Source organism: Myxine glutinosa, chromosome 11 (assembly GCF_964187855.1).
Source record: "Myxine glutinosa chromosome 11, kmMyxGlut1.1, whole genome shotgun sequence".
In the NCBI taxonomy this organism is placed as follows: domain Eukaryota; kingdom Metazoa; phylum Chordata; class Myxini; order Myxiniformes; family Myxinidae; genus Myxine; species Myxine glutinosa.
Window position 1 is genome coordinate 24,838,004 of NC_136271.1, and position 17,544 is coordinate 24,855,547.

General features: G+C 41.3%; 1 protein-coding gene across 2 annotated transcripts in view; it reads right to left on the bottom strand.

Moving 5' to 3' along the window:
- LOC137436507 (cadherin-like protein 26) overlaps positions 1-17,544 on the bottom strand; it is a 55,585-nt gene that overhangs the window by 400 nt on the left and 37,641 nt on the right. Inside the window, exons 6-16 of one of the 2 annotated variants that reach the window (XM_078786495.1) lie at positions 14,302-14,430; positions 13,900-14,085; positions 13,427-13,737; positions 13,056-13,198; positions 8,142-8,360; positions 7,290-7,532; positions 6,650-6,780; positions 5,961-6,110; positions 5,535-5,690; positions 5,303-5,446; positions 4,970-5,098 (exon numbers count right to left, since the gene is read on the bottom strand). In XM_078786495.1, the coding sequence (XP_078642621.1) occupies positions 4,970-5,098; positions 5,303-5,446; positions 5,535-5,690; positions 5,961-6,110; positions 6,650-6,780; positions 7,290-7,532; positions 8,142-8,360; positions 13,056-13,198; positions 13,427-13,737; positions 13,900-14,085; positions 14,302-14,430 (1,941 nt within the window). The remainder of the gene's footprint in view (positions 1-4,969; positions 5,099-5,302; positions 5,447-5,534; positions 5,691-5,960; positions 6,111-6,649; positions 6,781-7,289; positions 7,533-8,141; positions 8,361-13,055; positions 13,199-13,426; positions 13,738-13,899; positions 14,086-14,301; positions 14,431-17,544) is intronic. The other variant, XM_078786496.1, reaches the window with a different exon arrangement.

Below are 17,544 nucleotides of genomic sequence, written 5' to 3' on the forward strand. Positions count from 1 at the left end.
ACCCATTTAATGCACCCAAATGTTGTGAATTGCACCCATTGAATGCACCCAAATGTTGTGAATTGCACCCATTTAATGCACCCAAATGTTGTGAATTGCACCCATTTAAGGCACCCAAATGTTGTTGGTTGCACCCATTTAATGCACACAAATGTTGTTAATTGCACCCATTTAATGCACCCAAATGTTGTTAGTTGCACCCATTTAATGCACCCAAATGTTGTTAATTGCACCCATTTAATGCACCCAAATGTTGTTAATTGCACCCATTTAATGCACCCAAATGTTGGTATTTGCACCCATTTAATGCACCCAAATGTTGTTAATTGCACCCATTTAATGCACCCAAATGTTGTTAATTGCATCCATTTAATGCACCCAAATGTTGTTAATTGCACCCATTTAATGCACCCAAATGTTGTTAATTGCACCCATTTAATGCACCCAAATGTTGTGAATTGCACCCATTTATGCACCCAAATGTTGTTAATTGCACACATTTAATGCACCCAAATGTTGTTAATTGCATCCATTTAATGCACCCAAATGTTGTTAATTGCACCCATTTAATGCACCCAAATGTTTAAAAAAAAACATTTATGAAAATTATATCTAAAGGATAGTAGTCACATGGAACACAACTTTAAAAAGTAAAATTTCCCAAAATGAAAATGATGGATTTCACAATATTTTCAGGATAACATTGAGATTGAGCAGCCTTCCAAATAAACTTGAATTTTACCCAAGTCCAACTATCTGAGTTATCGTTTTCAGTTATAAAGTCAGAGAAGTACAATCGTCTGTTACTTGAATTGAAAGGGGCCATCGACAATTTACTCGGTGTCCCAGAGATCCATCCACTTACGCTCCCTTCCTCAATTTTCACTTACCTTCCTCACTCCTTGTTTCTTTCAATTCCTACCACTTTTTATTCCCTTCCTCAATTTTCCTATCCTTCCCTTTCTTCCTATTTACCGAGCGTTTATGAAATTATTTTCTCAACTTGCATGTCTATCTGCATATAGATGCCGAATTGAGATATTGTAGAACTTTTTCACTTTTTTTGTATAAAAACTTTTGTACAATTTTTTTTGTATAACTTTCACTTTTCACTTTTTTCACAGATAACTTCTAGCAGTGTCCATGTGTTTTATACCTCTCCCACCCTGCCTCCCCCCCCTTCCCATGCCTCCTCCCTCCAAGCCCTCACCTCCCACAGATCTTCCGTTGTCCCTGTTCTCTGCTGTTGTACTTGTGTGCTTCCCTCTCTCTCCCCATCTTGTCTCCCGCTCCCTTTATTGTATGTGTTGTGTGTCCGTTTTTTTTGTGATTGATGTTAGCTCTTACACGAGCCTCGATCTTGTATACAAAACAAAAAAGAAACTATTATCATTTTTCTATGTGTGGTTCAAAAATTATTCATGTGGGTATTCTAAATTTTATAAGCAGCGAAGACTCGTCAAACAGCACTAAGGTACACTGGATATTTTAAAAACTGAACACTTCACTGTTGTTCATATATTTAGACTTTTGATTGTTTATCCAGATTACCGGAGTTAAGAGTATGACTGATTTGCAAGGTATGCAATGAGCTGCCAGGGTGGCCTAGAGGTATGCACACTCATCCCTGAACCGTCAAGCCTCGGCTGAAACCCCGACCGAGCTCAATACTGTCATCGCAGGCAAAGCGATTCATCAATGTGTGTGCCGTCCCTCAGATGGACGTTAAAAACTGTGTGTCGGTCTACCAGGATTAGTTGGTGAGCATTAGAGATCCCACGGTATCCTCCATGAAGATTAGGTGAGCTACCGCCAGCACCCTGAAACAAATTCCAAATTCGTCCTCTGATGTACACAGAGGCTGTTGCATTAGCGGCACAGCCAATGATGCCAGTCACAGTCATGTGCTGTTTACGAAAGAGGAAGAAGAAGGTATTCCCATCGAAGAAGAAGGTATTCCATCAAAGAAGGAGCATCTGACTTTATCTGGGAAAAAAGGAAATGCCATAAATTCCTGCAGTTGTACCATTCTATTATGGGACTGAGCTGCTTTGAGGTCAATGTTGGTTGAGTGACTGGTTTAAGCAAAATCTGAAACATATCCAGATCCAGATCTACATGTTTGAAGTTATAATTGTGTTTCTTTTTCCAGATACAACTCCACTGGTGTTTCTGCATTGGTTCAAGATGTTTGAACTGCTTTTGTCCTTCTCCAAGCTAATTCAGCCACATTAGGCTGAATTATTCAGGCTGTGAAAATCTACAATGGGCTGAAATATGAAGGTTGCTGGATTCCTTCGGGTTAGCTTCAGGGCAAGGGCCTAAAAAAGACTGATAATTGTTTGTTGAATTTTCTCGAAGTTGCTCAAAACTGCAGCTCTAATATGTCTTTGGATTATTCCAAACTAGCAGAAGTACCCGGCATTGCCGGGCGGGGGAGGGGAGGGGGGAGGGGAGGGGAGGGGAGGGGAACGGGGGGGAGGGGAGAAGAGGGGGGGGGAGGGAAGAAGAGGGGGATGGGGAGGGGGGAGAGTGGAGAAGAGGGGGAGAGGGAGGGGGAGAGGGGAGAAGAGGGGGGGATGGGGAGGGTGAGGGATGGGAAGGGGTGGGAGGGGGAGGGGGAGGGGGAGAGGGGAGGGGGTAAGGGGGAAGGGAGGGGAAGGGAGGGGAGGGGGAGAGGGGAGGGGTAGGAGGGGAAGGAGAGGGGTAGGAGGGGAGGGGGAGGGGAGGAGGAGAGGGGGGAGGGGGGAGGTTACATTACACCGATTTACATTGAAAACTGCTGAAATATGTACGCAACTTCAACTTAGCACAGTTTAGTAAATACTCGAGATAAATCCATGCGGTAAAAGATTGCTGCGAGTTGCTAAGACCTACGACTTAGAAATTCCACCTGGACACACTTCAGGGGGCACTTTCAAAGGGGAGATGTGCTTCTTCTTTCTAAAAAATATTTTAGGTGTGGTATAGACACGATATTTGCATGCATCGGTTTCAAAAATCGAGCAAATATGGTAAATATTACTCACGTGAAACCAGGATCCGTCTCGGTGGTAGCCATGAGTGTGTAGATGTCACATGATCAGTCATGAAGAGTGGTTAAGTCCAAAATATGACATACCATGGCATAAAAACGATTTGCCCGCAAAGCAGTGCACCGCAACGGCGGTCGCAGAGTGGCATGCATAGCGTAAGTAGTGCGCGCAGCGCCCCTGGCGGAATTACCGGTCCCTATCAAAGACATTTAATTCATATCGCACAAAATCGACAAAAATCGACACAAAACACGATCGCTTTTCGCTCTGAATTACGTGCAAACGTGTGACGGAAATCACCATCGCCCAGCATCGAATGCCAACTAAGATGGCGCCCGGTAACTGCATCTCCACCTATGTGGAGTGAATGGCAATGGTCACATCACGTGATCGCTCTGAGCGAATCAGTCTAGCAGCGGGGATGGAACATCACGTGATCGCTCTGAGCGAATCAGCGAGCTGTTCTGACACTGGCTGAGATTAGCGGATACTTCGCTGAAATGCGCTGAGGTAAATATGAATAAAAAATATGCATCGTCAAATATTTTGAGGTCAGCCATGTTCGTCCCAGGCTCAATGGCCATGTCTCTGCCAAATATCAAGCACGTGAGCCTCTCTGTTTCGGAGTCTATCGGTAACATTACACACACACACACACACACACACACACACACACACACACACACACACACACACACACACACACACACACACACACACACACACACAAACTGTTTTATATATATAGATAAAGCTTGGGATTATGGACCAGTTAGGTCTTTCCTAAGTGTTTTCAAGCCAAACTAGCCCTCCCCCCCTACCCTCTGATCTTCATGTTAATTCCTCAAAATATTCTTAAAATGTCTTATTGATATATTCCTATATATATATATATATATATATATATATATATATATATATATATATATATATATATCTCCCCATCTTGTCTTCCGCTCCCTCTTTTTGTATATTTTATTTGTTTGGTTGATTTGTTTGTGAAATAAATGTTAGCTCTTTCACGAGCCTCGATTCAGTATACAAAAAAAAAATATATATATATATATACATATATATATATATATATATATATATATATATATATATGTCCTCACAACGACTCCTTAATTACTAACCAGTCAATTTCAATACCGTCCGTATCCTTACACTTAAACAAAGAGATCTATCATACATGGAGACGGCATGAAGCTGGAGGTGTGAAAACATTTTGCTACCTAGGAGACATGTTGAATGGAGAAGGTGGATCAGACTCGGAAACGGTTGCTAGAGTGAGATGTGCATGGAAGAAGTTTCGGGAACTGAGTGGCGTGCTGACGAGGAGGGGAGTGTCGTTGAGGCTGAAGGGAAAGGTGTATGCTGCATGTGTGAGAAGTGTTATGATTTTTGGGAGCGAGACATGGGTCATGAATGTAGAGCAGCAACGAAGGCTGGAAAGGGTGGAAATGCGAATGGTTCGATGGATGTGCGGAGTATCGTTGAGAGAGAGGAAGACAAATGATGAATTGCGAAAGATGATGGGAATAGAGTCTGTGATGGATGCTGTGGAGAGAAACAGGTTGAGATGGTTTGGTCATGTGTTGAGGAAGGATGAAAGTGACTGGTTGAGAAGAATGATGGAAATGAATGTAGAAGGAAGTGGAGGACGGGAAGACCGAGAAAGACTTGGCTAAATGTGGTGGACGAAGAAATGTGGGCAAGGGGGTTAAACAAGGGGAGATGCAGAAAATAGGGCAAAATGGAGAAGATTGTCATTGAGCCCACAAGGCTAACCCCTGCTCTAGCAGGGAAAATGGCCTTAAAATGCCTGTTGTTGTATACTTATATTCTTCATAAGGGAAGTGCCCCCATGCCTGCTATCCTCTCACACCATCGCAAAGTAATAAATCTCTCTGCAGCTCAAACATTGTCCTTACCTCGTTGACAAAGTACTCGGTGGTGTCACTTTGAGCTGTGCCCATTTGCTCGGCGAAGTTGTAGTTTTGATGTTCTACCGCCGGATACAAGCGATCTTGAACAATGGCATTTCCAGCAGCAAACTGCATCTGCAGGTCCAACCATCATCAGCAATACTCCAAATCCATTATAACGAAGCATTACTCTTACTGGCATCTCTTGTAATATTGTAAGCCGCTCCCAAAAGTACAGCGTAACACCATCTCCTCATCATAGCATCCATAACTGCTCTCCTTTGCAATTGAAATGAGTGTGATGTTGCATACATTGTGGTCAGGACGTGGAGAGCTTACCTGCTGTTGTCCATACTGCCCCGCAAGCATCTCATTAGACTGCCATCTTTGGCTGTTGTTTGCCAATGTGGTGATGCCCAACATACTGCCCATGGCCATGCCATTTTTTGTAGCCATTTCCATACTCACTGGTTGGGTTTGGAACTAATAATGACATGTGCAGATTTCTATGGATCAGTTGCCCAGTCACTTAGAAAAGCCAAGCATAACTTAGAAGATGTCGAGGACTTACGTTCCCATTAGGTTGGGTATGAGTAACTTCATCCATGACATTGGTCTCAGCAATCATGCCAAAGCCGTGCCCTCCAGCACCTCCGCTCATAGAACTACCAGCAGCTCCATCCATAGCACTACCAGCGGCCCCTCCACTAGCATTCATGGACATATTCTACAGAAATGAACAAACAAGATGGAATTTGAGTTGCATAACTTCTGCTGAATGGTGTTCGCGATTAGAATGCTTGCTCTCACACAGCTGTGTGCGTTATCGAAGCAATAACTACCAAGCAATTGATCACATATATCTTCATAAAGCATTTTGGTTTGATTTTTCACTTAAAATGTTTAATCACAGATGGAAAATGTTTTAAAGATTGTCAAAGAAGTTAGAGGACGCGGTAGTTAAAATTTAAGCCTGAATACATATCTATATATTCACCTGATTGGTGGTTGTCGTCTTTTCTATGGAAATATCTTCCTGATACTTTCCACCACTCACTGCAGCAGCACTTCCTTTGCTGTTTGCCGCTGCCCCAGAAGATGCTCCACCAGCCGCACCATGAAGTAGTGGCACAGCTGAGCCAGGAACCTGACGCATTTACAAAAATCAAAGCTTTATGTTACTTTTCTTGCTCTGATGATGAGGGGTCAATGACAGAAACGTCAGCTTCTCCTTGCCTCCCAGAGCACTTAGCAGACCTCAAACAACGTCTTCTTGATTTCATCCATTATGCTACCTGACCGCCGACACATATCAACACCACAGCCTTCACCAGCAAGACTCTATGTAACCCTCCTAACTTTCTATGATTTGTTGCACTTTACCACCTTATCATTTACATTCAACTACATACATCTTATTTGTATCTACAACTGTATTGACTGTAGATCGTTGTTAGCAAGAGTTTTATTCAATCATAGTAATCATGGTCGCCGAATTTCACTCCAACATATCAATTTGTACACCAACCACAAACTTATATATCAGTTGAGTTAGTGAAGAGTGGTTTACATTGCCAGGTGGTGGAGATAATTTCAAAGAACATTATGTTGAAACATCAGCTGTGCCAAGGACCCACAATCAAGGACATGTGAACTGATGCCAGCTATACCTGGTGTTGTACTTGCCTTCGATATGTTGCCAGATGAATCTGGGGAAAGGCCCGAAGTGATTGGCTTCTCAATCGGGCGGTATATTGCAAAACCTGGTAACGTCTTAGCAGTTCCCAATTTGCAGCAACACAACAACAGCAACAGAGCTGTGATGAACACAAATAGCACGTTACACCTCCATTCACTCCCCCTTATGCTACATTGCATGGGCTGGAAGGATAGCTTAGAGGTAGCACATTCTCCTTTGAGCTGCCTATCCTGGGTACAAATCTCAGCCCAGCTCTAAACTGTCACCGTGGTGTTTCACAGGGAGGACGAGGCATTAATGTGTGCGTAGTCCATCAATGTGTTAATGCATTAATTAATATCCATCCATCGGAACTGTTCACAGCATCATTCGAAAATAGTAGGCCAGTTATTGTCGGCACAGTGGCAAACTTCAAATTATTTTCTCCACCCCAAAGACAAGAGGAGTGGCAACCCAGTCTTTGCACCTTGCCTTCTCTAACAATTAATATTTAATGTTGGACACGCATCAATGGCCTAGCAGCTATGGGACAAGAGGGATGGAGGGATGCTATATTATATCATATCCAACTTTCGCTACTCCTTGCACTATGTTTGATGTTAAATAACTCGTCACTGTAACACTCACCCAGCAACAGCAAGCCGAGGAGCCCCGCAAGGATTCCAGGAATGGCGCCGGCTGAAAGGCCCCCGCCTCCTATTGGAGCGACAGCCTTACAGTCTGCCTCATTTTCATTGTCCTTACACTCGATTGCTTTTATGGTCAAGTTTCCATTTCCTGACAGGCCCTGGTTGTCTTGCACAGTTATGGGCACAATATACCTTCCCTTTGGAATTGGGCCATTGTTGTGCACAAGCAAGCCCATCTTGCCTAGGATGGGGGAAAAATTGAATAGGTCAAAATTTGATTTCATTTCTACCTTAACATACGAGATGTGCCCCTTCATATAATTTCTCAACCTCCTCTTCCTCAACCTTGTTTTCTCATTTCCCCCTTCTCATTTTATCATCTTTCCCGTTTCTCTTATTTTTCTCAACATTACTCTCAATTCTTCCCCACTCCCTTTGCATATACTATTGAATGCAACAAAATAATTGTAATATTAATAGCATGGTGGATTACCTATATATGATCATAGTCTGAAATACCTCATGATTGTTCTTTTATTAAGTTATGCATTGAAATTCAATCAGTTTGGCCTGTTTTAAGTCTCACATTTGACTCCTGCACAATCTAAGCAGCAGAAAATGGCCAAACTTGCCAAAAGATGGTTGTATGGAAGGCGACCATTTTTCAGCCATCAAACTCATAAAACTATTTTGTTGCAGAGATGTTTAGGGAAATACTGACTATGAAATCCAGTAGTTTGTTTGCATTACAAGTATATTTATAAGGAAACACAACAACATTTTACAGCTAACTACTTCCGTCAACTAAAATGGCGTTCCTCAACAGCAGAAGAAGAAGCAGCAGCATTACCTTGAGTGTTAGACAAGTACCACTTCCGCAGCATCTCGTTTGGCAGTGTGAATTTAAATGGACCTGCATTTTGACCAGAGTCGTCGTCTTTGACATTCACCACCATTTCGGTCACTGTGTCTGCGCAGATACACCTTGTGCTGTTGACGAGATATGGTCTGTTGTCGTTCGTATCCGTCACAATGATGAACATTGTTGCTGTACTTGATTGCTTCGTAACTGCAACACATGACAGGAAAGAGACAGCTCCTTAAACAGGTGTTATACAGCATCATGTTGATTAGAACACTTTTACTTTTGACGGTCCATACGCTACATGAAAGACAGCCATTAAAACACAAACCTGTTTTAATGACACGTACAATACTACACCATATGTACAGATGGTATAGGAAAACAAATGGCCACCCATTCAAATGTACACAAAATTATACACTTAAAAACTACTATAGAGTGAAGTCATATGCATTTAAAAGCCATACTGTTTATTCTCAAACGTTTTAATAGCTAACAAGAATGAAAAATTACGTCAGAATAAACTCTGACGGAGACGTGGGAAGCAGACTGCTGCTACCACAGCTGGCGTAGTCGGCAGGATCTTGTCGGGAGGGGAGAGAGACGGTTCTTTGACTCGGTGGCAGCAAGGTCCAGGGCCCTATTAACAGGTGAGATCTTTCTCGCAGTATCAGTGACTTTTTTGCTGCCGCCGAGGGAAGGGGCCTGTCTTGGCTGATTTCCGGCACAGATCCAAGAACTAAGCTGCCCACACAGCTGCTAAATTACCATATCGAGAGATCGCAAAACTGCGGATTTGTTCATCCACAGAATCGTTGATAAATGCCATCGTACCTAGCACAATAATGGCCGAAGCAATTACAATGATTTGAATGGGAGGAAGTGACATTCTCTCTTGGGTATTCTACCCATATCATAAAAAAATTAAGCAGATTTATATATGTATACATATACATATATAAATGGAGGAGAGTGTCTATATCGCACAAAAAAGTTAGTCCATGAAAAAATTGGTATGTGAAAACAAAAAGTCAGCTTTGTCTACTGTAATGCCATGGCTTGCAAAAGCAGCCTAAATAGTGTTCACGAAATGGTGGTTCACCTCGTTAATCATATTCAAAAATGGGGTTATGACACACCCAAACTTCCCCGGCCTTGTGATTAATTAATGAAGTACACAGGCATTTCTCACTTCATTTGTGGAGCCCTCACCAAGTGGCTTAAGCACTCCAGCAAACACTCCAAAGAATTGGGTGATAAGTAACGGCTGGTTGGCAAACAATAGCAAGCTGATTGCTTCTGGTTGAAATGGCCGAGGAATTATAAAAACATCGATGTCAAGCAGAAAATCATGTGGAAATCACTGAGAGCAGACAAATTCAAAAAAGGGTGTCATAACATACCCAAACTTCCCCGGCCTTGTGACTAAAAACAAAAAGGAAGCTCTGTCTACTATAACATCATGGCTTGCAAAAGCAGACCGAACAGCATTCACCAATCACTAGATCTGGTAAATTTGTCAGATTTCACTCCAGATTTGCACATTATTTCATCTACAGGATCCAATCCTCATATCCGAATCCAGATTTTGATGATAGGATTCAATTATGTAATGATAATCGATCATGTTTCCAAGGCAAGGCACATTTGAGGAGGCCGAAACAAAATGGCAGCTTAAGAACCCAGTGAGGTGCAGTGAGCTGACCACGATGGCGGGCCGCCATATTGGTAAGCCACCATAATCGGGTTTTTTTCTTATGAGCACCTCGTTAGTCATCTTCAAAAATGGAGTTATAACACACCCAAGCACCCAGTTTTCATCCTAGCAATCTGGTGGAGGTCCAGGTGTATGCTTGCAAAGTTTGGGGCCGCTAGGTTTCATGGTTTTGGAGTTATGGAGGAGACAGACAGACGGACGGACCGACGGATGGACACTGACTTTTATGATTATAGATATATATTCATACTGCAAGGCTAACCCCCGCTCTAGCGGGGAAAATGGCCTTAAAACGATCATTCATACAGTCACGTGAAAAAGTAAGTACACCCCATGTAAAGTTTTGACTTTTTCAACATATTTCAACATACAGCTATTTGATCTTCATTTCAACAATATTGACAGATAAAGGTGATATAATATAACAAATATAATGAAACATTTACATTTTGTAGTCCATTGTATAATTTAAATAAACAAATGCAAATTTCGCATTTGGAAAAAGTAAGTACACCCTTGGCTCTAATAGGTGGTATTGCCCCCTTTGGCAGAAACAACTTCAGGTAGGCGTTTCTTATAACTGTCTACCAGTCTCTGACATCGACTGGGAGAAATTTTTGCCCACTCCTCCATGCAGAATTCTTTCAGCTGTGCCATGTTTGAGGTTTTTTTTGCATGCACAGCTCGTTTCAAATCCCCCCACAACATCTCGATGGGATTTAGATCCGGGCTTTGACTTGGCCATTCCAGAACCCTCCATTTCTATCTTTTCAGCCATTCCTTGGTGGATTTACTGGTATGTTTAGGGTCATTGTCATGTTGCAAGGTCCACCTTCGGTTGAGCTTCAACTTTCTGAAAGATGGCCTCACATTATCCTCAAGCAACCTCTGGTACAATGAAGAATTCATAGTGGATTCTATGATGGTGAGCTGCCCAGGCCCTGATGCAGCAAAGCTGCCCCAAACCATAATATTTCCACCACCATGCTTTACAGTTGGTATCAGGTTCTTGTGGTCAAATGCTGTCTTTGGTTTTCGCCAAACATGTCTTCTGGTACTGTGGCCAAATAGCTCTACCTTTGACTCATCTGTTCAGAGCACATTGTTCCAGAAGTGCTGGTCTTTGCCTCGGTGTTCATTGGCAAACTTTAGTTTTGCCCTGATGTTCTTTCTGGACAGCAAAGGTTTCCTCCTGGCACACCTCCCATGTAGATCAAATTTGTGCAGCCTCTTTCTAATGGTAGACTCGTGCACTTTGACATCAACAGTGGCAAGAGCTACCTGTAGGTCCCGTGATGACATTCTGGGGTTCTTAGAGACCTCTTTCAGCATCTTGAGGTCTGCTCTTGGGCTGATCTTGCTGGGGTGGCCTGGCCTGAACAAGTTGGCAGTTGTTTGGAATCTTCTCCACTTGCAGATGATCTTCCGGACAGTCAAATGATTGATTTCAAATTGTTTGGAGATCTTTTTAAATCCCTTTCCAGACTCGTAGGCATCTATAACCTTCTTTCTGAAGGCCTCAGAGAGCTCTTTTGATCTAGGCGTGGTGACGCCGCACACTTCAACAACAGAGAGCAAACCAAACTAAATGTCTGAGGTTTAAATAAGACAGGTTCCTCCAATATCTTCTCTAACGATGTTCTAATCATTTGCACCTGAGCTGGTGCGCCTGATTCTAAATTTAGGTATTTGAAGTAGTGATAAATGTAGGGGTGTACTTACTTTTTCCACATGCGAAATTTGCATTTATGTTTATTTAAATTATACAATGGACTACAAAATGTAAATGTTTCGTGATTTTTGTTATATTATATCGCCTTTATCTATCAATATTGTTGAAATGAAGATCAAATAGCTGTATGTTGAAATATGTTGAAAAAATCAAAACTTTACATGGGGTGTACTTACTTTTTCACATGACTGTATATTAGAGGGGGGGGGGGGGTTCAAGACATACGTAGCCATTCTAGAATTTTAAAAGTTAATCAGAATGGATATTGTGTTAATGATCCATGTTGTGAAATTGATTTTATTTTCTGTAGCAGAGGTAGTGGCGTTGGTGCTGCCAAAGCAGTTTCTGGGCATGGGCTATACTGGGTGGTTTGCCTTGCCTTCCTAGCATTATTCCAAACAGGAATTTGGAAGTTGTTTATGGTGCCGGTGATAGCTTGCCTACTTTTCGCAGAGGGCACCGTGTTATCCTTAACGTCCACAAGCTAATGCCAATAGACGGTACACCCAGTTTAACGTTCATCTGAGGGACGGCACACGCATTGATGAATCACCCTGCCAGTTTCTTATCTGAGTCGGGATTCAAACCCAGGGTTTAGACAGTTTGGAGGGGGAGTGAACTGTGGTACCGATTCTTGAAGTCCGCTGGGTTAACTTGAGTGTTTGTCATAATTTTCTTGCTAGTATTGTTGGTAAAGTGATTGAGATTGTTACTACTAGGGCATGCCCGTACTGGAGAGAAGGAACATTTATATACTATAGTACCAATGATTTACAGTTTGGTTTTAAAGGCAGACTGTTTGAAAGTGGGAATGCAAAAAAAATTTCCCTACTAGCTAAAGTGAAGCGAAAGCTTTTGGTGTTGCCCTACATAAGTGTTGTAGGGCAACACCAAAATGTACCACCGGAGAGAGGCAGCTTTAGTTGCCAAAAAGGCTCAAGGCAGCAGCACATATAAATAAAGTGAATGCACTGGAAACACAAAAAAAAAACTCGTTTTGTTGTTATTGTATTGTTAGGACAACCTCTGTACTGCAGATAATGCTTTTGCAAGTTCAAATACACCCACAACCACATCTGTGCATGTTAGCAAAGCACGGTGGCTTGAACAAAGCATGGCTTGAACAAAGCATGGTTGAACAAAGCATGGCTTGAATAAAGCATGGCTTGAATAAAGCATGGCTTGAACCAAGCATGGCTTGAATAAAGCATGGCTTGAATAAAGCATGGCTTGAACAAAGCATGGCTTGAACCAAGCATGGCTTGAATAAAGCATGGCTTGAATAAAGCATGGCTTGAACAAAGCATGGCTTGAACAAAGCATGGTTGAACAAAGCATGGCTTGAACAAAGCATGGCTTGAACAAAGCATGTCTTGAACAAAGCAGTTATGATCTCCAAATAAAAATGAGGAATTTCATACCCCAAATACCCTTTTGACAACTTTCCCACCTTCATCAACAGCAATTAACGTAGCTTTGTATATGCCATCTTTCATGTATCGTGATTCTCGATCCAGGCCCTTCGTCAGTTCAACCTTGCCGGTCTTTGGGTCGACCTTAATGATGCCAGCTGGATCATGACCAACTATGTACCTGATGAGTCATGTCAGAAGGTGCAAGTGAAAAAGGGTAGGAAGAGGGAAAAAAAACAATAATTATCTGAGAGCCTGGCAGGTAAGATGTTGTTGTTGTTTTTTTGAAAACTTTTCTTTATATTCACTCTTGTTCTGAATTGTATCTTGACAATAAAAACTTGGAGGAATTCATAGACCAATTTAAAGAGCGATTTTCAAGGCCAACCCAAACCCGTCACCTCCTTACTTAATGGCACTGCCGGTGCTGCCAATGCTTGACCCCGCTTGCACTGGTGATGTTGCTTTTAGCACAGCCAAAGTTTTGTTCTTTGCTATGCCCTCTGAACGAGTCGTTTTGATGATTGTTTGCTCAAACTTGGGGCGTTCATCGAAGTCGAGTACATGATAAATGAACTGAAGCGTTTGACCTTTTGTATCCGGACTCGAACTTTGGTAAGATTCAATATTGCTTGTAACAATGGTTAGTGACGATGCTTGTGTTGCTTCATGGTTAGGGATGGTTAGGGACGATGCTTGTGATGCTTCATGATCAAAAGCCTGTGACGTGAGACAAACAGAAGATAAGGGTCAAATTATCCATTGGTTGACAAATAATAGGACATATATTTATTTATTTATCTGACAAATAAGAGGACTGCATGGTGATTGCAAGGATCACGTGACATCACTTGCAGAACAAAAGGGTACGAGTGATTTTACCTTGATGACAGTAATGATTCCTTCATTCGTCAATGAATCTGTTTCTATTTTGAAGTGACCACCCTCATTGCCACTTGTGATCCGATAATTTGCTTTCCATGCGTCACTCCCTTTGGAGTCCAGGTCTGTGACCTTCACCCGACCCACTTCTATGTTGTTCATGTTTTCCTGGATGTTGGCATGTAACTGCTCGCCAAAACAGTGACAAGTCGTTCACAATTCAGCAATCTCTAGTGCTTATTATACATTTTACATTGTCTTATTTGAGTGTTGTATTTTAAGATAAATGTAAAGATGTGAATGATGAGAACAACTACGGAGAGGAAATAATACACAAAGCAAAACATTAAAAACACTTCTGAATAAGTGTCTATTTTTTGCAACAGGTGGTTAAAACCAGACCTTATTTGTGACGAAAACTGGCATGTTGTCATTCGCGTCCTGCACATTCACCGACACCTTCGAGGTGCTGGTCAAGCTTGGTTTTCCATTGTCAAACACCTTGACCATCAGGTTGTAGAATTTCAATTTCTACAATGCAAATGAAGCTCAGTTCAATCATTCGGGCACACTCGAGCTGGTTTTTATAAACTCATCCAATATACTCTATCCTCCTGAATATGGAAATGAAAACCAAACCCAGTGGTATCATGGTTAAAGGGCCTGCTTTGAGTCTGTGAGGTCAGCGGTTGAGAAACCCGGCTGAGTAATACCAAAGACTTTCAAAAAAAAGGTACGAGCTGCCTCCTTACTTGATGCTCAGCCTTAAAAAAGGACAGAGCATGGACAAACGACCATTATAGCACAGGCTTTGATGGGCCTAATGGCCTACTCCTGTGTTGAAGTTCCTTGTAAAGTATCTCATATTGTATTAATTCATTCACATTATTGAGGAATGCTCAATTTCAGTGAAATTTGCATATTAAGCTCACCATGCCACATCAGCTTTGATGTTATTGGAACGTTTTGTAAAGACTTGCGAAAAATGTTCGATTATATAATTTTTTCAGAATCAACATAATTATACAACAATTTCATTACCTGAGGAACAACGATGACTAAGCGTATTTCTGCAGGTATTGGTCTAACTCTAACACTTGATCTTATAGTAAGATAAGGAGGCAAAAGGTCAAGGAGCTAAACAGTCCTTTGACCTTTGGCAAGCCAATATACTGGACTGTGCTGAAGGAATGTTGGAAAAAAAAAACCCCTTAAGTAATGCACTGCTTAAAACAGATACCAGAGAACATTGCAAAAAACAAAATTTGTGTTTGTGTGCTTCCCCTTCTCTCCCCATCTTGTCTTCCGCTCCCTCTTTTTATATATTTTGTTTGTCTGTTTGATTTGTTTGTGAAATAAATGTCAGCTCTTTCACGAGCCTCGATTCTGTATACAAAAAAAAAGAAAAAAAAGAAGTAATTAGGAAGTTTCAGGAAAAGCAACAAAATAGCTCAAAAAATAAAGTATTGCGAATAAGAACATCTAAAGCTAATTCTAAAAATAATCTGGAAAATAATCTGGAAAATAATCTCTGTCGTTTTCAAAACAAGAGTCAAATGAAGATGTTACTTTACATACTGGGACGATATTTGTTCTGCCGTGGAATATCCGGTCCATGAGATTATAACCTACAAGCAGGAGTAAGTACCCCACATTGCCCGGTGATGTTCTAACTCCCGTTGGCATTTTCAAGAAATCAATTTGGTATTTTTTTTCTATTTTTGTAGGTGCCTAAAACATTTCCCGACACACATCCACTAAGGAAAATTTTTATTTCATATTATAATGTAACACACAATAATCGGGGATACTTTAATATTACCTTTCACATAAGTAGCAATACAGGCTCAGTCGGGTACTATAGAGTGATTTTTTAAAATCCCCCCCAAAAATCGAACTTTTCCCCCAAATCTTCAATTTTCTTTGCCTTAAACACTCTCTGACGCTCAGTGATGAACCTCTGAAAGTTTGATCAAGATCCGTACAGCCATTTCTGAGAAAGTGGCGTCACACAGACACACAGACAAACGGCTCTCTTATAGTATAGACTGGGATGATGCATTTGGAAATACAACACCTCGTATCGTCTGCAATCCCCTCGAGTTAGTCTGTTGCAAATGAAGTGAAGTTGCAAATTGCGAGACTATATCGTTCATTGTTGGGAACGCTATTCTTGATCCTTCCACCTAAACTTGAGCATGTTTGAAGCCAGCCCAAAACTGCACTCAACACACTGTTTGACTTCTTTATCAAGTTCCATGTCATTTTCCTTTTTTTAGTTTCATTGTGTTTTCTTTACTTGATGCATTTTTCTTTCTACCCACAAACCCTCAACTATTCTGACGTTTTCTTCGTCTTCAACTGCATCCAATACGGTTTCCATTTTTTCCTCTAATAACAAAGGCAATTGTTTCTCTCCCAGCACTTCCTGAAAAACTTTTAAGAAAAAACAAAATTGGGATAAAGTTGGTTTGCATCAAGAAAGATTGGTTTCTAGCTGATAAACGTTTACCAAAAATCTTGATATAATTTGTGCATGAACAATTGTCTTTGAGAAAACAAAATTACAAGTAAATCGCTCAGTGATATCTGAAATCTCTTCGTGACACAAAAAGATTGGTTTATAGCTCAACAATCAATTAAAGATGCTTGCTATGAGTGAACAGAAATGGAAAATGAAAGTAAATGTTTGGATGTTTTGCAGGGATTATAAACGCTAAAACAATAACCCTCCAGATACATCCATTAACTGGAACGGCACTCAGTAGAGAGCATACCTCCGCCTGGCTGGCCTTATCATTCAATGGTGAAGAAGCACATAAAAATTCTACTAGCTGGATCCGGATCCGGATCTTCATCAAAATTGAATCGATAACCGGTCCACCAAGTTTCGTCCAAATCCCTCCACAACTTTGAGATATCCTCCTATGTATCGTTTTTGGCCCAATCTCCCAATGGTGAAAAATCACTTTAAAAATTATACTAGCTGGATCCGGATCTTCATCAAAATTGAATCGATAACCGGTCCACCAATTTTCGTCCAACTCCCTCCACAACTTTGAGATATCTTGCTATGTATCGTTTTTGGCCCGATCTCCCAATGGTGAAAAATCACTTTAAAAATTATACGAGCTGGATCCGGATCTTCATCAAAATTGAATCGATAACCGGTCCACCAAGTTTCGTCCAAATCCCTCCACAACTTTGAGATATCCTGCTATGTATCGTTTTTGGCCCGATCACCCAATGGTGAAAAATCACTTTAAAAATTATACTAGCTGGATCCGGATCTTCATCAAAATTGAATCGATAACCGGTCCACCAATTTTCGTCCAACTCCCTCCACAACTTTGAGATATCTTGCTATGTATCGTTTTTGGCCCGATCTCCCAATGGTGAAAAATCACTTTAAAAATTATACCAGCTGGATCCGGATCTTCATCAAAATTGAATCGATAACTGGTCCACCAAGTTTCGTCCAAATCCCTCCACAACTTTGAGATATCCTGCTATGTATCGTTTTTGGCTCGATCTCCCAATGGTGAAAAATCACTTTTAAAAATTATACCAGCTGGATCCGGATATTCATCAAAATTGAAGAGATAACCGGTCCACCAAGTTTCGTCCAAATCCCTCCACAACTTT